The sequence below is a fragment of the Schistocerca serialis genome, chromosome 6 (assembly GCF_023864345.2).
Source record: "Schistocerca serialis cubense isolate TAMUIC-IGC-003099 chromosome 6, iqSchSeri2.2, whole genome shotgun sequence".
Taxonomy (NCBI): Eukaryota; Metazoa; Arthropoda; class Insecta; order Orthoptera; family Acrididae; genus Schistocerca; species Schistocerca serialis.
In genome coordinates this window covers 648130329-648150474 of record NC_064643.1, presented here as the reverse complement: position 1 = coordinate 648150474, position 20146 = coordinate 648130329, and the positions used below count along the sequence as shown (strand labels likewise).

At 39.1% G+C, this 20146-nt stretch overlaps 1 protein-coding gene across 1 annotated transcript in view; it reads left to right on the top strand.

The window, feature by feature from the left end:
- Positions 1-20146, top strand: part of LOC126485089 (piezo-type mechanosensitive ion channel component) — a 699946-nt gene that overhangs the window by 293741 nt on the left and 386059 nt on the right. Inside the window, exon 15 of the mRNA XM_050108694.1 lies at positions 16202-16350. Within this exon, the coding sequence (XP_049964651.1) occupies positions 16202-16350 (149 nt within the window). The remainder of the gene's footprint in view (positions 1-16201; positions 16351-20146) is intronic.

Below are 20146 nucleotides of genomic sequence, written 5' to 3'. Positions count from 1 at the left end.
TTTATATATAATTCCTGATTGAGGAACCTCTACACGGCATTAAATGTTGTTTTAGGTTTTATGATTTGCTGTTGTTTAGTTATTTTCTCCCTTTCACTAAATCTTATTATCTTATCTGCAAAGGCCTCTTACATTTACCAATGAATGAACATATGATGAGTATTTTTAATGTAGAAGTATAGCTTGCTGACTTGTCAATGATATTAACTGGAATTCGGACTACCTGGATGGTAGAACCACAAAGTGTGGAAGATAATGAGTGTCTTCCAGAGCCAGCAGTCACTTGTTTTGCAAACAGAAGGGAAGGAAAGGAAAAAAAGAAGAGACAAGATGCAGATAGAAGGAGAAAGAGGTAAAAAGGGCCATGAATTAAGTCAGATGCATAAAATGCATGAAAAGAATCAAAAGCATAAAAGGATAGGAAGCTCTTAGCAAGGAGGAGGAGGTGGTACTGAATAGCAGCCAGATGCATGACAAAAAAGGCAAATCATGTAACTATATTAATGAAGAGTCCCAGTGAAATGTAAATAATTCATGGACTAAAGAAACTACACCCCAAATAGTTGAGGCACTACCACACACACGAGGGAGAGAAAGAGAGAGAGAGAGAGAGAGAGAGAGAGAGAGAGAGAGAGAGAGAGAGAGAGAGTGTGTGTGTGTGTGTGTGTGTGTGTGTGTGTGTGTGTGTGTGTGTGTTTTATCTCCTGCCAGAACAGAGCAGGCAGTGTGGATTCCATTAGTAAATACTACTTCAGCATCTGCCTAATCATATGATTCCCATATTATTTTTCTGTCAGTCTTGTACCCTTTCTTAGTTTTGTTTCCTTCATTGCTATCCTGTGTATATCTTTCGTTTCTGATTGGAAAAAAACCTATTCCTTAGATGCCTCTGTGTTTACCTCACCTGTGCCTCAGCTACTTCAATTCTGAGGACAGATGTCTGTGAAGAACTTAATTGGTGCCTGGCACTTTCTGATTAGTAGAACAACATTAAAGCCCAAACACAAACTTTAAAGATTTAAAAAAGTATATACTACAATCTCATGAAAACACACATCAACAATTATAATGCTACAAGCCTAGATTTTAGAATGGAAAGTAGAGAGATTATAACAACAATGGAGGTCACAAATTGTGAATTTCTTTGAAAAACTTCTGACCTCTCAGCCATTAAATGAGATATTTGATGGCTAAATCTACATTTGTAGTCTGCAAACCACCATAAAGTGCATGGCATATGGTACTTCTCATTGTACCATGTATTAAGTAAGGTTACTTCCCATTCATCCGGCCAGTGTGGCCGAGTGGTTCTAACCTCTTCAGTCTGCAACTGCGCGACCTCTACGGTCACAAGTTCGAATCCTGCCTCGGACATGGATGTGAGTGATGTCCTTAGGTTAGTTAGGTTTAAGTAGTTCTAAGTTCTAGGGGACTGATGACCTCAGATGTTAAGTTCAATAATGCTCAGAGCCTTTTGAATCATTTGAACTTCCCATTCCATTCAATGACAGCTTAAGTGCTGCAATTAATCCAATATTATTCTCACAGTTCTTGCAGGAGCAATATATGGGGGGGGGGGCTATAGAAACTACAAAAAGGTAGAAAATTAAGATGATGGCACATGGATAAACTGAAAGACCAAGAAGTTGTACAGTGTTTCAGAGGTAGTGTTAGGAAATGATTGACAATTACAGGGCAAATGAATACAGGAGAAGAAGAATGGTTAGCTTTGAGAGATGAATAGTGAAGACAGAAGAGGTTCAAGTAGGTAAAAAGATGAGGGCTAGTAGGAATTCTTGGGTAACACAAGAGGTATTGAATTTAATTGATGAAAGGAGAAAATATATTTAAAAAATGCAGCAAATGAAGCCATTGAAAGGCAATAAAAAGTCTAACAAATGAGACTGACAGGAAGTGCAGAATGGCTAAGCAGGAATGGCTAGAGGACAAATTTAAGGACTTAAAAGCATACATCACTAGGGGAAAGATAAATGCTACCTACAGGAAAATTAGAGAGCCTTTTGGAGAAAAGAGAATCACCTGTATGAATATCAAGAGCTCAGATGGAAAACCAGCTTGAAACAAAGAAGGGAAAGCAGAAAGGCAGAAGGAGTATAGAGTGTGTCTATACATGGGAGATGTACTTGAGGGCAATATTGTGAAAATGGAAGAGGATATCGATGAAGATGAGATGAGAGAGATGATGCTACATGAAGAAGTTGACAGAGTGCTGAAAGACATAAGTCGAAACAAGCCCCCTAGAGCAGACAACTTTCTATTAGAACTACTGGTAAAATCGGGAGAGCAAGCCATGGCAAAACTCTTCTATTTGGTGAGCGAAATGTATGAGACAGGTGAGATGCCCTCAGGCTTTAAGAAGAATACAACAATTCCAATTACAAAGAAAACACATGCTGTCAGGCGTGGAAATTACCAGACTATCAGTTTAACATATCACGGTTGCAAAATACTAACACAAGTTCCTTACAGAAGATGAATGGAAAAACTGGTAGAAGCTGATCTTGGAGAAGATCATTTTGGATTTTGGAGGAATATAGGAACATAAGAGGCAATACTGACCCTACAACTTGTCTTAGAAGATAGGTTAAGGAAAGGCAAAGCTATGTCTATAGCATTTGTAGACTTGGAGAAAGCTTTTAAGGATGTTTACTGGAATACTCTTTCAAATTCTAAAGGTGCCATGTATAAAATACATGGAGTGAAAGGCTGTTTACAATTTGTATAGAAACCAGATGGCAGTTACAAGAGTGGAGGGGGACGAAAGGGAAGCTGTGATTTAGAAGGGAGTGAGACATGCTTGTAGCCTATCACTGACATTATTCGATCTGTGCACTGAGCAGGCAGTAAAGGAAACCAGACTGAGGTTCACCAATGACATTGTAATTCTGTCAGTCAGCAAAGGACTTTGAAGAGCAGGTGAACAGAATTGACAGTGTCTTGAAAGGAGGATATAAGATGAACATCAACAATAACAAAACAAAGACAATAGAAACTAGTCAAATTAAATCAGGTGGTTCTGAGGGAATTAGACTAGGGAATTGAGACACTTTAAAGTAGTAGTTGAGAATTGCTGTTTGGGCAGCAAAATAACTGATGATGGCCAAAGTTCAGAGGAGATAAAATGTAGGCTAGCAGTGGCAAGAAAAGTGTTTCTGAAGAAGAGAAATTTGTCAACATTGAGTGTAGACTTAATTGTTCTAAAAGTATTTGTATGGAGTGTAGCTATGTATGGAAATGAAACATGAGCCAATAAACAGATTAGACAAGAAGAGAATAGAAGCTTTCGAAATGTGGTGCTACAAAAGAATGCTGAAGATTAGATGAATAGATCACATAACTATTGAGGAGGTACTGAATAAAATTGGGGAGACAAGAAATTTGTGGCACAACCTGACTAGAAGAAGGGCTCAGTTTGTAGTGCACATTCTGAGACATCAAGGGACCACCAATTTAGTACTGGAGGGAAGTGTGGGAGATAAAAATCATAGAGAGAGACCAAGAAATGAATACAGTAAGCAGATTCAGAAGGATGTGGGCTGCAGTGGTTACTTGGAGATGATGAGGCTTGCACAGAACAGATTAGCATGGAGAGCTGCATCAAACCAATCTTTGAACAGAAGACCACAACACCAAAAACATATAGTATATTTCTAAGTTAGTCACTTAATACTGGTTCTTGAAACTTTCTAAAGGTATGTGTTCAATATTCCCCATTAATTTGTATGTGGTGTGGTCCCATAAACTTGAGCAACATTTAGGATTGGTTGCAAGAGTATTTTGTAAGGAATTTCCTTTGTAGACAGATTTCATTTTTCCCAGTGGGCTCCCAATGAACTGAAGTGTGACTTCTGATTTACATAGGACTGAGTCTTTCCATTTCTTATCCCCCACAACTTGTTACATCCAGTTATTTGTATATGCAAACAGTTCCACACACGTTTCCATGACTTGTGGTTTGCATTCAGCTGTTTGCTAAACATGTCTTCTACTCTTACTTGCTCAGATGTAATGTCACAGCAAAGTACTCGGGACAGAGCAGGTAGGAAATGCCATGTGTCAGTAGAATGGTGGGTGCTTCTTTACTCATCCATTACTTGCATTCTATCAAAAATTTTGAGGTATCAAGTTAACATCACCAGTTAATTATACTGTACACAAAGTGCATTTCCCTGTATATGATGTAGGGCTGAATTAAAATACAATATATGCATTGTAAAAATAATCAGTTATTGAAAAAATAACTTACCAAGCAGCATGGGGAGAACACACATATAAAGGTATAGAAATTCGCAAGCTTTTGGAGCCAGTGGCTCCTTCTGGCAGAAGGGTTGAAGGGGAAGGAAGAAGTTACCAGGAAATGGATTCACAAGTTTTGGGAAATGGGCAGAGTTCAGAAAATTCACCCAGAAGCTTGAGTCGAGTCAGGGGAGACTTAACAGATTGGGTGAGAAGGAAAAATGATTGTTGGGAACTGCATGGGATGAGTTTTGAAAATCTGAGAGCTTAAAGGTGGGAGATAGAGTAAATTGTGCAAAAGTTAATAAGAGTGGAAAGCTAAGAGCATTATAAATGGTGAAGATGGGGGTGATAGACAGATCACAGAATAAAAGGTATACTAAACTAAAAGGGAGTGAAGAAAGGAATAGTTACTGACAAGAAATGCTGAGATTTAAGACATGATTGTAAATTAAGGCCAGATGAGTGGTGAGAACCAAGGGCATGCTACACTATGTGATCACAAGTATCTGGAGACCTGGCTGAAAATGACTTACAAATTCGTGGTGCCCTCCATCAGTAATGCTGGAATTCAGTGTGGTGTTGGCCCACCCTTAGCCTTGGTAACAGCTTCCACTCTTGCAGCCATACATTCAATCAGGTGCTGGAAGGTTTCTTGGGGAATGGCAGCCCATTCTTCACGGAGTGCTGCACTGAGGAGAGGTATCGATGACGGTTGGTGAGGCCTGAGACGATGTCGGCATTCAAAAACATCCCAAAGGTGTTCTGTGGGATTCAGGTTGATGCTGTGCAGGCCAGGCCATTACAGGGATGTTATTGTTGTGTAACCACTCAGACACAGGCCATGCAGTATGAACAGGTGTTCGATTGTGTTGAAAGATGCAGTTGCCATCCCCGAATTGCTCTTCAACAGTGGGAAAGAAGAAGGTTCTTAAAACATCAATGTAGGCCTGTGCTGTGATAGTGCCATACAAAACAATAAGGGATGGAAGCCGCCTCCATGAAAAACACGACCACATCATAACACCACCGCCTCTGAATTTTACTGCTGGCATTACACATGCTGGCAGATGATGTTCACCGGGCATTTGCCATACCCACACCCTGCCATTGGATCGCCACATTGTGTACCATGATTTGTCACGCTACACAACGTTTTTCCACTGTTCAATCGTCCAATGTTTTCACTCCTTACACCAAGTGAAGCTTCGTTTGGGATTTACCGGCATGATGTGTGGCTTATGAGCAGCTGCTCGACCATGAAATCTAAGTTTTCTCACCTCCCGCCTAACTATCACAGCAGTTGCAGTGGAACCTGATGCACTTTAGCATTCCTGTCGGATGGTCTGGATAGGTGTCTGCCTATTACACATTATGACCTCCTTCAACTGTCGGCAGTCTGTCAGTCAACAGACGAGGTCGGCCTGTACGCTTTTGTGCTTTACGTGTCCCTTCACATTTCCACTTCACAATCACATCAGAAACAGTGGACCTAGGGATGTTTAGGAGTGTGGACATCTCGCGTACAGATGAATGACACAAGTGACACACAAAAACCTGACCACATTCAAAGTCCGTGAGTCCCGCGGAAAGCCATATTCTGCTCCTTCATGATGTCTAATGACTACTGAGGTAGCTGATATGGAGTACCTGGCAGTAGGTGGCAGCACAATGTACCTAATATTAAAAAGTATGTTTTTGGTGGTGTCTGGATACTTTTGATCACATAGTGTATAACACAAGTTCCCACATGCAGAGTTCTGAGAAACTGGTGTTTGAGTGACGAATGCAGATGGTACATATGGTGAAACAGGCACTGAGGTTATGAAGGTCATGTTTTACAGTATGCTATGCAACAGGATACAGTGTCTTGACAGTATATACCCTCAGCCTCTGCCCATTCATCCTAACTGGTAAATTCGTGATAGTCATGTCTGTGTAAAAGGCAGAAAAGTGTTTATATTACAGCTTGTACATGATGTGTGATTTCACACATGGTTCCCTGCATTACCCTAACTTGTCCTGTGCAGAACTCCAGGCTTTTCATTTCCTGAAAACTGATGACTCCATCATTATCCTGCCAGCAGACAAGGGACCTACCACTGTGATACTTGACCGACAGGAGTATGTTAATGATGGTATATGCCAGCTGTCTGAAAGCTCCACATACAGCATCTGCCATCAAGATCCCATCCCTGTATACTAACTGATCTACAGCCGCTTCATAAAACCTCAGCCCCTCACAAGGACTAACACCACAATCCATAGAACTTCTTATATCCCCCAAACCACATAAGGTACACTTTTTACCATATTCCTGGTATCCACAAACCCAATCAATCCAGTCATCCCACCGCTGCTGTCTTCAAAGCACCTACCAAGCACTTCTCTGCTTTAGTTGATAAACACCTGCAACCTGTTGTACAAAGACTTCCCTCCTTTCTTAAAAATACCAACCATTTGCTAAATCCTCTGACATCTAAGCCCATCCCATTCCCATCACACACACCCCTCTACACCAACTTCCCCTGTGTACTTAGTCTTACTGACAACTTCTTTGCCTTTGAGGAGCAGATATGCAGATCAGCAGCATGGCCAGGGGCAGCAGGATGGCTCCTTCCTACACCATCATTTTCATGCGTCGCTTGAATGGGGCTTTCCTGGGATTCATAAGCCTTCAGCCTGTGGTTTGGTTCAGCTACACTGATGAATCTTTGCCGTATGGATTCGTGGTGAAGCTGACCTGTTATAATTCTTGGAATCCATAAATACATTCTCCCAATTTAATTTCAGTTGGTCCTATTCCGAATCTTATGCCACTTTCTAGATGTTGACCTCATTCTGACTGTGGGTCAGCTACACCCTTCTCTTCACATTAAAGCTAATGAGAATCAACGGTACTTACATTTTGACAGTTGCAGTCCTTTCCATGTCAAGCACTCCCTCCCATCAAGCCTTGGCATTCAAGGTAAACATATTTGTTCACATGTGGACTCTTTACTGCAATAACTACGATTTTCACCTCAGCATTCACTGGATAGAATTAGTGCCAATAGCCTAGTTAAAAAGCAAATTTCCCAGGGCATCACATCCAATTCTGGTGCTACTGATCCCTCATAGAACAACTTAGGAGTACCCCTTGTCACTCAGTTTTATTCTTGTCTTGAATGTATTAATCAGTTACTTTGACAACGCTACAGCTTCCTAAAATCATGCCCTAAATAAGATCCATTCTGTCTGATATTTTGCCTACCACACATAGAAGAGCTTATCATCAGCCTCCCAAGCTCCACAAGGTCCTTGTCAGACTATATCCTCCTTTTGTACTTGTTTCCCTAATGTATGCTCCTTCCTGTGTGGCCATTCTCACTGTAAGACTTGCGTTATGCATCTTCCTACCCCCACCTATACAGCCTTCTAACTGGCAAAACTTATACTGTTGTTGTTGTTGTTGTTGTTGTTGTTGTTGTTGTGGTCTTCAGTCCTGAGACTGGTTTGATGCAGCTCTCCATGCTACTCTATCCTGTGCAAGCTTTTCATCTCCCAGTACCTACTGCAACCTACATCCTTCTGAATCTGCTTAGTGTATTCATCTCTTGGTCTCCCTCTACGATTTTTACCCTCCACGCTGCCCTCCAATACCTAATTGGTGATCCCTTGATGCCTCAGAACATGTCCTACCAACCGATCTCTTCTTCTGGTCAAGTTGTGCCACAAACTTCTCTTCTCCCCAATCCTATTCAATACTTCCTCATTAGTTATGTGATCTACCCATCTAATCTTCAGCATTCTTCTGTAGCACCACATTTCGAAAGCTTCTATTCTCTTCTTGTCCAAACTATTTATTGTCCATGTTTCACTTCCATACATGGCTACACTCCATACGAATACTTTCAGAAATGACTTCCTGACACTTAAATCAATACTGGATGTTAACAAATTTCTCTTCTTCAGAAACACTTTCCTTTGCATTGCCAGTCTACATTTTATATCCTCTCTACTTCCACCATCATCAGTTATTTTGCTCTCCGAAGAGCAAAACTCCTTTACTACTTTAAGTGCCTCATTTCCTAATCTAATTCCCTCAGCATCACCCAACTTAATTAGACTACATTCCATTATCCTTGTTTTGCTTTTGTTGATGTTCATCTTGTATCCTCCTTTCAAGACACTGTCCATTCCATTCAACTGCTCTTCCAAGTCCTTTGCTGTCTCTGACAGAATTACAATGTCATCGGCGAACCTCAATGTTTTTATTTCTTCTCCATGAATTTTAATACCTACTCCGAATTTTTCTTTTGTTTCCTTTACTGCTTGCTCAATATACAGATTGAACAACATCGGGGAGAGGCTACAACCCTGTCTTACTCCCTTCCCAACCACTGCTTCCCTTTCATGCCCCTCGACTCTTATAACTGCCATCTGGTTTCTGTACAAATTGTAAATAGCCTTTCGCTCCCTGTATTTTACCCCTGCCACCTTTAGAATTTGAAAGAGAGTATTCCAGTCAACATTGTCAAAAGCTTTCTCTAAGTCTACAAATGCTAGAAACATAGGTTTGCCTTTCCTTAATCTTTCTTCTAAGATAAGTCGTAAGGTCAGTGTTGCCTCACGTGTTCCAGTGTTTCTACGGAATCCAAACTGATCCTTCCCGAGGTTGGCTTCTACTAGTTTTTCCATTCGTCTGTAAAGAATTCGTGTTAGTATTTTGCAGCTGTGACTTATTAAACTGATAGTTCGGTAATTTTCACATCTGTCAACACCTGCTTTCTTTGGGATTGGAATTATTATATTCTTCTTGAAGTCTGAGGGTATTTCGCCTGTTTCATACATCTTGCTCACCAGATGGTAGAGTTTTGTCAGGACTGGCTCTCCCAAGGCCGTCAGTAGTTCCAATGGAATGTTGTCTACTCCGGGGGCCTTGTTTCGACTCAGGTCTTTCAGTGCTTTGTCAAACTCTTCACGCAGTATCATATCTCCCATTTCATCTTCATCTACATCCTCTTCCATTTCCATAATATTGTCCTGAAGTACATCGCCCTTGTATAGACCCTCTATATACTCCTTCCACCTTTCTGCTTTCCCTTCTTTGCTTAGAACTGGGTTTCCATCTGAGCTCTTGATATTCATACAAGTGGTTCTCTTTTCTCCAAAGGTCTCTTTAATTTTCCTGTAGGCAGTATCTATCTTACCCCTAGTGAGATAAGCCTCTACATCCTTACATTTGTCCTCTAGCCATCCCTGCTTAGCCATTTTGCACTTCCTGTCGATCTCATTTTTGAGACGTTTGTATTCCTTTTTGCCTGCTACATTTACTGCATTTTTATATTTTCTCCTTTCATCAATTAAATTCAATATTTCTTCTGTTACCCAAGGATTTCTACTAGCCCTCGTCTTTTTACCTACTTGATCTTCTGCTGCCTTCGCTACTTCATCCCTCAAAGCTACCCATTCTTCTTGTACTGTATTTCTTTCCTCCATTCCTGTCAATTGTTCCCTTATGCTCTCCCTGAAACTCTCTACAACCTCTGGTTCTTTCAGTTTATCCAGGTCCCATCTCCTTAAATTCCCACCTTTTTGCAGTTTCTTCAGTTTTAATCTACAGGTCATAACCAATAGATTGTGGTCAGAGTCCACATCTGCCCCTGGAAATGTCTTACAATTTAAAACCTGGTTCCTAAATCTCTGTCTTACCATTATATAATCTATCTGATACCTTTTAGTATCTCCAGGGTTCTTCCATGTATACAACCTTCTTTCATGATTCTTAAACCAAGTGTTAGTTATGATTATGTTGTGCTCTGTGCAAAATTCTACCAGGCGGCTTCCTCTTTCATTTCTTAGCCCCAATCCATATTCACCTACTATGTTTCCTTCTCTCTCTTTTCCTACACTCGAATTCCAGTCAGCTATGACTATTAAATTTTCGTCTCCCTTCACAATCTGAATAATTTCTTTTATTTCATCATACATTTCATCAATCTCTTCGTCATCTGCAGAGCCAGTTGGCATATAAACTTGTACTACTGTAGTAGGTGTGGGCTTCGTATCTATCTTGGCCACAATAATACGTTCACTGTGCTGTTTGTAGTAGCTTAGCCGCATTCCTATTTTCCTATTCATTATTAAACCTACTCCTGCATTACCCCTATTTGATTTTGTGTTTATAACCCTGTAGTCACCTGACCAGAAGTCTTGTTCCTCCTGCCACCGAACTTCACTAATCCCCACTATATCTAACTTTAACCTATCCATTTCCCTTTTTAAATTTTCTAACCTACCTGCCCGATTAAGGGATCTGACATTCCACGCTCCGATCCGTAGAACGCCAGTTTTCTTTCTCCTGATAACGACATTCTCTTGAGTAGTCCCCGCCCGGAGATCCGAATGGGGGACTATTTTACCTCCGGAATATTTTACCCAAGAGGACGCCATCATCATTTAATCATACAGTAAAGCTGCATGCCCTCGGGAAAAATTATGGCTGTAGTTTCCCCTTGCTTTCAGCCGTTTGCAGTACCAGCACAGCAAGGCCGTTTTGGTTATTGTTACAAGGCCAGATCAGTCAATCATCCAGACTGTTGCCCTTGCAACTACCGAAAAGGCTGCTGCCCCTCTTCAGGAACCACACGTTTGTCTGGCCTCTCAACAGATACCGCTCCGTTGTGGTTGCACCTACGGTACGGCTATCTGTATCGCTGAGGCACGCAAGCCTCCCCACCAACGGCAAGGTCCATGGTTCACAGAAACAAAACGTTGTGTAGTAGCTGTTGTGTAAAGACTGTTCGACCTTGTACATTGGCATGACTACCACAAAGTTATCAGTTAAGATAAATGGTTGTAGGCAGAGGGTGTATACTGGCAACACACAATACCCTGTAGCAGAGCATATTGTAGAACATGAGTGTTGTGACCTCAGTGCCTGTTTCACCATATGTACCGTTTGGTTTCTTCTCCCAGACACCATTTTCTTAGAGCTCCGGATGTGGTAACTGGCATGACAGCATGTTCTTGGTTCTCAGCACCTTCCCGGCCTTAATTTACGTTAATGTCTTCAGTCTTAGCATTTCTTGTCAGTAACTATTCCTTTCTTCACTGCCTTTTAGTTTTCTATACCTTTTATTTTCTAATCTGTTCTCCAAGTACTTCCCCCCTGCTGCCTCACCCCTCCCCCACCTCTACCACATACAATGCACATAGCTTTCTGCTCTTATTAACTCGCGCACAGTGTTTTGTCAGTGATACCAGACTCTATCTTCCACCTTTAAACTCACAGGTTTTCAAATCACATCCAGTGCAGTCCCCGACAATCAGTGTTTTCTTCTCATCCCGTCTGGTAAGTCTCCCCCGACCCAACATTATGAGCAACTTCTCTGAACTCTCCTCATTTCCTAAACCATCCCAACCCTTTTCCTTCACCACTCTTCCTTTCCCTTCAATCCTTCTGCCAGAAGGAGCAGCCACTGGCTCTGAAAGCTTGCAAATTTTAGGGTCTTTATATGTGTGTTTTCCAACCACTGCTTGGTGAGTAGGTTTTTTATCTATCAACTTCATTATAAATCCAAGATATGTATTGTGATACCTTGCATGAGCCATCAATTATTCTGAGGTATGATTCTTGCTGGAAAGCACAGTTAGTTCGTTAGTTAGTTACATATTCCATGAATCATTCGAATGATTCTTTTATCAGAATGATGTGGAACAAGTCAATTTACAGGATATTTACACTTGATTAGTATTAACATCAATGAACACATTGTTTTTGCCGTACTTGTATAAATACACCTAAAAAAATTCTTTTTCCAGGCAATGAGTTTTTAAATAAAATTTGTCCATGGGGGAGAAGAAATTGTCTAGAAAAAATGATTTTGGGTTAGATGTAAAACTAACTTTGCTAAGTGTCAGACATTTCATGTTATTGGCTAAATTATTACAAATTTTTCCTACATGTTGAACTCCTTTCTAAGCAATGGCAGGTTCATTAATGTGTAATGAAGTTAATTTTTTCCACTAGTGTGACATCACTATTTTTCTCAAATTGTGATGGATTATGTATGACAAATTTCTTTTGCTAATATCTGTATTATGATGGTGCAGTTGAAATTCTGAACTTCTTGAAGAGGTCCCTACAGGAAGGCTGCAGGTGAACACCACATATACCGTATTTACTCGAATCTAAGCCACACTCGAATCTAAGCCGCACCTGAAAAATGAGACTCGAAATCAAGGAAAAAAAATTACCCGACTCTAAGCCGCACCTGAAATTTGAGACTCGAAATTCAATAGGAGAGAGAAGTTTTAGGCCGCACCTCCAAATCGAAACAAAGTTGGTTCATTTTAATATGAGACAGAATTTAGGTCGAATCAATGATGATACAGCTACAGTAGTTTGGTTCAAGTCATAAGCTTAGCAATTGAGCTTTACCAGGTAGCCATTGCTATGCGTGAGGCACTCCGTCCATATTTATACGGGTACCCTTTCTTTTTCATGTGCTTCATCTGGTTTGAATCGATTGCGTATTTTTCTTTGATCTCATAAGTGCCGTTCTCTTTGTTATAGGTGTTTGTCACTCTAAGCTGAAAATGCATTATTGTACTGTGTCATGCATTGTTTGTCGCATTCTGATAATGAGTGCTTACGGCCTGTTGCCGCTCGCGGCATGGCTTGCTTTTGTGCGTGCTACCGCCGCTTACAATGAAAAAAAAAAAAAAAAAAGAGAAGAATTGTCTCATTAGCGAAACAATGGCAAGAGACTGCTATTTGTTGTTACTTACACTGCTGCTTTCTTTGATAATGATCAACAAGAACCAAATAATAGACTGCGTATGATAGAAGATGTTCTGAACGAGAGTTTAGCGAAAATTTTTCTCCGTTTGAAAATCTTTGCAAACGCCTCTTTAGTACATTACATTCTGCACAGAAATTAGATTCATCTTAGATTTAAAAATCTAGTCAATTGTCGTGCTTCATTTCTGACTATCACTATTGGGCATAAGAATAATACGAATATAAACATGACATAATATGTATATTCTTCCGCGTTTGCTGTTGTCTCACTGTAGTTTTGTAGTTTATTAGGCAGACAGGATTTAAATGAGATAGCAGCAAACACGAAAGAATACATCGCAAAATGTTTATATTCGTATTATTCTTATGGTGAAGAGAATACTGCATGTGATTCACAATTCATAAAAGTTCCTATTAGCAATCATCTCTTCTCACAGGTAGGAAAAAATTCAGAAAAGACCCCTAACAGTCTTGCCAGTCGGATTTTCATTGTACATTGAAATGCTGCTACATTCGAAGATGAACAATACAGAATTTGTATTTACTTCGTTGGATAATGTATGAAAATGCAGTGGTCGAAACTCGGGGCGGAGAAAAAAGCTCATCTTCTACCCTTTTTTTTTTTAATTTATTTACTGACGCAGAGGTTTTGGCGCCAGTATTTATCTTTGTGCCTGCAAAGCAAGCCTGTGTAGTGCTACATATATTCGACGGCAGAAGTTAGTTGTGGCGGCACTTAACAACATTTTTCAGAACTTCCGCTTACTTTGCACTCGATTCTAAGCCGTAAGCGGTTTTGTGGATTACAAAAACCGGAAAAAAAGTGCAGCTTAGATTCGAGTAAATACGGTAATTCTTTGTGCTCACTTTTGTGCAGTCAATGCTCTCAATGTTAAGTGATGAGCTACATGAGAAAATTATTCAGTAATAAAATACTGGATGGAAATATCCAAAATATGTCGGGACATTGATTTGCTTGTTTCAAAGACTAACGGTTATATGAAAAGCAAAAGTAGCTGAAATTAATTGTTTCAGCAGTTCAGTAATATGCTTCCTCCAAGTTTTCATCAATACGCATGCAGAAAAATTTGGAGCAATGTATTCTGTTTACTGACTCCTGTTAAAGTGCCACATCACAATTGGTATGACTCTATTTGGTGTAAGGAACTGAATATTGTGTGTTTTCTCAAAATTTGAGGAGAATCCATTTTCAGAGAACCACTTAATATTTCTTTGGAAAATATCATTAACAATCTCTTCTGTTGCTTTCTCTCTAACAGGATTTCTTAGAACACTTAAGTCATCTGCAAAAAGTACCAATTCTGTTTGATGGATGTTAAGTGGAAGCTCACTCATATATTTAAGGAAGAGGAGTGGACCCAAAATTGAATCTTGAAGGGTTCCCTTTGTGATTTCCCACTAGCCACTAAAATTTCCCCTCCTTCCAACTTTCTTGAATTATTCAGCACAACTTTTTGCATTTTGTTTATTAAGTATGACTCAAATCACCTATGTATAAGTCCATCAATTCCTTACTTAGTTACTAACTTTACTTTACATGTGGCAAGAGCCTTATCGACCATACGCCTGCTCTATGAGCCTCTTGCACTTCTGCCTGTCCAATGTGCTGTTTGTCCAGTTGCTGTTGCTGTTCATCCTAGTTGTGTCCTCCCGAATGTTATCCTGCCGTCTGATCTGGGTCTCCCTCTTCCTCTCATTCCATCTATTGTTGTGCTGAATGCCTGTCTAGGTAGTCTATTCTCTGTCATTCTATATGGCCTGCCCAATTGAACCTTCTCCTCTTGAGCACTTTGACGGTGTTACGGTGTTTGTACAGTCCTCTTAATTCTTCATTTCTTCTTATTCTCCATTCCATGTTATTTTCGTCGTATACAGGCCCTAAAATTTTCCTTACTATTTCTCTTTTGAATATTAACAGTTTTTCTTCATCTTTCTTTCTAAATATTAATGTTTCACATCCATATAACATCACAGGTACAATGGTCGATTGATATAAGCGGATTTTGAAGTTACTCCTAAGTGATCTTTTTTTTAGAATTTTGATGAAACTAAAAAGTGTCTTGTTTGCTTTTGATAAATGGGCATCTATTTCTATATCTGTTCTGTTGTTATTACTAAAAAGACTTCCTAGGTACTTTAAGTGGTCAACAGTCTTAAAATTGAATCCATCTACAGTCAGAGGTGCATCTTCTCTGGTTTTCTTACTTATGGGCAGGTATTCTGTCTTTTCTTCGTTAACGTGTAATTCTGTTTTCTCAGCAATTTTGTAGTAATTTTGCATCATTCTGATTAATTCTGAGTTGGAACTACTTATTAGTGCTACATCATCAGCATAGGCAGGTCTTGTAATGTTCACATCCTGTAGCTGGATCCCTTGTGGACTGGTTTTACAAAATTCTCTATTGATTTTCTCTAGGACAAGGTTAAATAAAATAGGTGAAATGGCATCCCCTTGTCTCAGTCCAGTGTACACCTTAAAGTCTTCAGTTTCTCTTACCAGTGTCTTTATGTGACATAAAGTTTCATCTATACACATTTTAACTAATCTGATTTATTTTGAAGGTATTTTAAATTCCTTCATTATATTTAGGAGTGTCTGTCGGTGTATGCTATCATAGGCCTTTTTAAAATGTATGAATAATATGTGGACATCTACATTGAATTCCTACACCTTCTCAGTTACTTGTCTTAGGGTGAATAAGTGATCTAATGTGCATCTGTTTCTGGGGAAACCGCATTGATAGTCCCCAATAAGTTCTTCTGTTATTAGTATCAGCCTGTTTAATAGGCAGCTCGATAAGATTTTGTAGGTGACATCCTGTAAGGCAATTCCTCTGTAGTTATCACAAACAAGTGGATCATTCTTCTTAAATTCCATAAAATGTAAATTTTTTAAGAGAGTAACATGATCAACACAATCATACACCTTGGAAAGATCACAAAAATACCAATACCACGTCATTAAATAACGATACTTTGAAGGGTGACACTGCCATGTATTGTTTTTACTTTTACAGCTGTCCTATAGAATGTGGAGGAGAATGATTTTTTATTTCTAGTTGATAGTTATTGTTCCTTTTTAATGATGATATTGTGATGTCAATGTCACTGACATATATTTTTCTACTTTTACAGCTGTCATATAGGATGTGGAGGAGAATGATGTTTGGCTTTTGGTTGACAGTTATTGTTTATTCAATGTCAATTCTGATATTGGTGTATACATATCAATTTGATAATTTCTCAGAGTACTGGGCAAAGTACCTGCATATTCCTTTAACACTGTAAGTATGCTGTGATTATTATTATTATTATTATTATTATTCTTTCTTTTCTCAGATGTTATTATTATTATTATTATTATTATTATTTGCATTCAGTAAATTTCAGTTTCACATTGTTTGTATTTTCTGTTTTGTCTCATTAACATTTTTATTTGTCTAAATCTCTACACATAGAAACTGAAGTCCACTGCTCATTTCTCTTTGTATATTCAGTCAAATGTCAGGAACTACTGTATGGATTCTGATTTAATTTTTACTGATAGATAGACTGATATACAAGGGAGATTTGTGTTTACAATGTACAAATATTTAATGCAAATTGTATAAACTACTATGAATTAGTCAACTGCCACTGTTTGTGAAGTTTTAGAAACATTCATAGTAAGTCTGTGGAAATACAAAGATCATGCAATATTGGTTGGAGGCAACTTTAACCTAATGAGTATGGACTGATAGACTGGAACATCTATGGACTCATTGCAGCGGATACAGGCAAACTCAGTCTTGCGAAGTACTGTTGAATGCTTTTTCCAAAAACTGTCTTGAGCAGCTAGTTAGCCAATTTGCATGAAATGGAAATATTGTAGACATTGTAGCTGCAAGCAGTCCTGACCTTATCAATGGTATTAGTATGGAGACAGGAATTAGTGACCATGATGTCATCATAGAGACTGTGGTTAAGTTAATAAAGAGCAGATAAGCAGTTGTTAGCATCTCACATAGACAATGAACTGACATCATTTAGCTCCAGTTGATAAACCTAGAGCAATTATGGGCAAAGTTTAAACAGATTGTAAATTGTGGTCTGGAGAACTATGTGCCTAGTAAGTGGATTAAGGGTGGAAAGACCACAGTGGTACAGTGGTTTAACAATGAAATTTGAAAAATGCCGAGGAAGCAAAGGCTGTTGCTCTCTCGGTTCGAAAGAGAGCACACAAATGAAGAACTTCTACTAAGTTCATGCAACTGTTAAGTAGTGTATGAAGCATACAACAATACCACCATTGTACCTTAGCAAAGGTCTGGCCGAGAACCTGAGAAAATTCTGGTTCTATGTAAAATCACTATGTGAGTCTAAAGATTGTATCCAGTCACTTGTAGAGCAGTCTGGTTTGACAGTGGGCGACAGCAAAAGGAGAGCAGAGGTTGTAAACCTTGTATTTAAGAAATCATTCATGCAGGAGAATTGTAAAAACATACCATTGTTTGACCATTGAACATACTGACGTATGGACAACATAGTAATAAGAATCCCTGGTTTAGAGAAACAACTGAAAGAGTTGAAAACAAATAAGTCACCAGGCCTGAATAAAATTCCAATTTGGTTTTACAGAGAGTACTCTGTGACACTATCCCCTTCCTAGCTGGCATTTATCACAAATCACTCACCCAGCACAAAGTCCCAAGCAACTGGAAAGGAGCACAGATGACTCCTGTATATAAGAAGGCCGAAAAGAATGGACCCACAGAATTACAGACCAATATCCTTAACTTCGGTTTGCTGCAGAATTTTTGAATGTATTGTCAGTTTGAATATAATGAATTTCCTTGAATCAGATAAGCTTCTGTCCACAAATCAGCGCAGATTTAGAAAGCATCACATGTGGGAAACTGAACTTGCCCTTTTCTCACATGATATGCTGTGAACTCTCATTGAAGGGCAACAGATATATTCCATGTTTGTAGATTTCCAGGAAGTGTTTGACATGGTGTCCCATTGCAGGCTGTTAAAGAAGGTACAAGCATACGAAATAGGTTCCCAGATATGTGAGTGGCTCAGAGGCTTCTTAAGCAACAGAATCCAGTTTATTATCTCAGACGGCGAATCTTCATCAGGAACAAGGGTACCATCAGGAGTGCTCCAGGGAAGTGTGATATGACTACTCTTATTTTCTATATACATATATGATCTGGTGGACAGAGTGGGGAGCAATCTGTGGTTGTTCGGTGATGAAGCTGTGGTACACGGGAAGGTGTCAAAGATGAGAGGCTGTAGGATGATACAAGATGACATAGACAAAATTTATAATGGGTGTGATGAATGGCAGCTCGCTCTAAATGTAGAAAAATGTAGGTTAATGCTGTGGAGTAGGAGAAACAGACTTATGATGTTCAGATACAGCATTTACAGTGTCCTGCATGACACAGTCATGTCAATTAAATATCTGGGCATAATGCTGCAAAGTGATGTGAAATGGAATGAGCATGTAAGGATAGTAATAGGAAAGCGAATAGTTGACTTTAATTTATTGGCAGAATTTTGGGAAAGTGTGGTTCATCTGTTAAGGAGACCACATATAGGACACTAGTGTGATCCATTCTTAAATCCTGCAAGAGTGTTTCGGACCTGCATCAACTTGTATTAAAGGAAGACATTGAAGCAATTTACAGATGGGCTCCTAGATTTCTTAACGGCAGGTTCGCATAGTGCGGAAGTGTTACAGAGATGGATTGGGAACACAAATGGGAATTCCTGGAGGGAAGGCGATGTTCTTTTTGAAGAACACTATCGAGAAAATTGAGAGAACTGGCGTCTGAAGCTGACTGCAGAATGATTCTACTGCTACTAACATACATTTCACTTAAGGACCACAAGGATAAGTTGAGAGAAATTGAGGCTCATACAGAGATGTATAAACAGTCTTTTTTTCTTTTTTTTTTTTTTTTTTTTTCCCCTCTCTCTCACCTTGTGTGTGAATGGAACAGGAATGGAAATGACTATTAGTGGTACAGGATAATCTCCACCATGCACGGTATGCTGGCTTGCGGACTAGAGATACCAACAACTGCAAAGGTGTTTTAATCCGTGTGGACACAAACTCCATCCGCAGCAGCAGTGAGGAAGAGATTGTAAGTGATATCCAGAATCTGATTAGGTTGACAAAAACTGTGTACACAACCTTTAGGCTGGTAATTAGCGGAATTGCTCACAGAAGATCTGTAAGTAATACTTACGTCAATAGAATAAATAGCAGTATTGAGGAACAGTATGACAGACTGGAGGCAGTGTTCATTGACCCAAGAAAGTTTTTAAATGATAAATGTGTGGGTAGGGATGGCCTACATCTCAGTAGGTTAGGCTGTATGAATTTCTGTAAAATGTTCATAGAAGTATGTAAAATCCTAAAAAGCAAGGGAAACTGATAATTATGATGGAGGTGACAAAGCAGAGGTACGTATGGGGAGAGAAAAAAAAAAGAAAGAAAGAAAAAAGAAAGAAAGAAAACACCAAAGAGGTGCTGCATGTGAAATCATAGTCAGAAACAAAAATGCACCGCTGATGCACTGAAATATCAATGGCTTAACAGCAAAACTGCCAAAACTTAAATACTCTAAAATTGATGAAATGAAAATTCTGCTTTCAGAATATGTGAACATGAAAATAACCTGCCTAAATGAATTCTGGCTTACAGAAGATTTTTACAAGTTTTAAACAGTGTTACTAAGCTAGCAGCTTTTGTAGCTTGTTGCTTATTCAGTATGTTATAAAATAATAGAAGACTCAAATCATTTAAATGAAGAGTATGTGTCTGAGAATTGCTGTATAGAAGTAAGCAATCTGAGTACAGTGATTATAACAGTTTATAGAATTTCTGGGTGTTCTACAACAAAAATGTTCTTAGCTAATTTCCAGTGCCTCATACAAAAAGTTAGGAAGAAATTTAAGAAAAAAAATATTAATTGTGACAGACTTCAACTTAAATTTATTAGTTGATAGCTGTGATTAAAAAAAAATTGTAGCTTAATACAAATATGTTGTTTCAAGTTAAACTACTCTGAAAGTGCTAGAGATAAC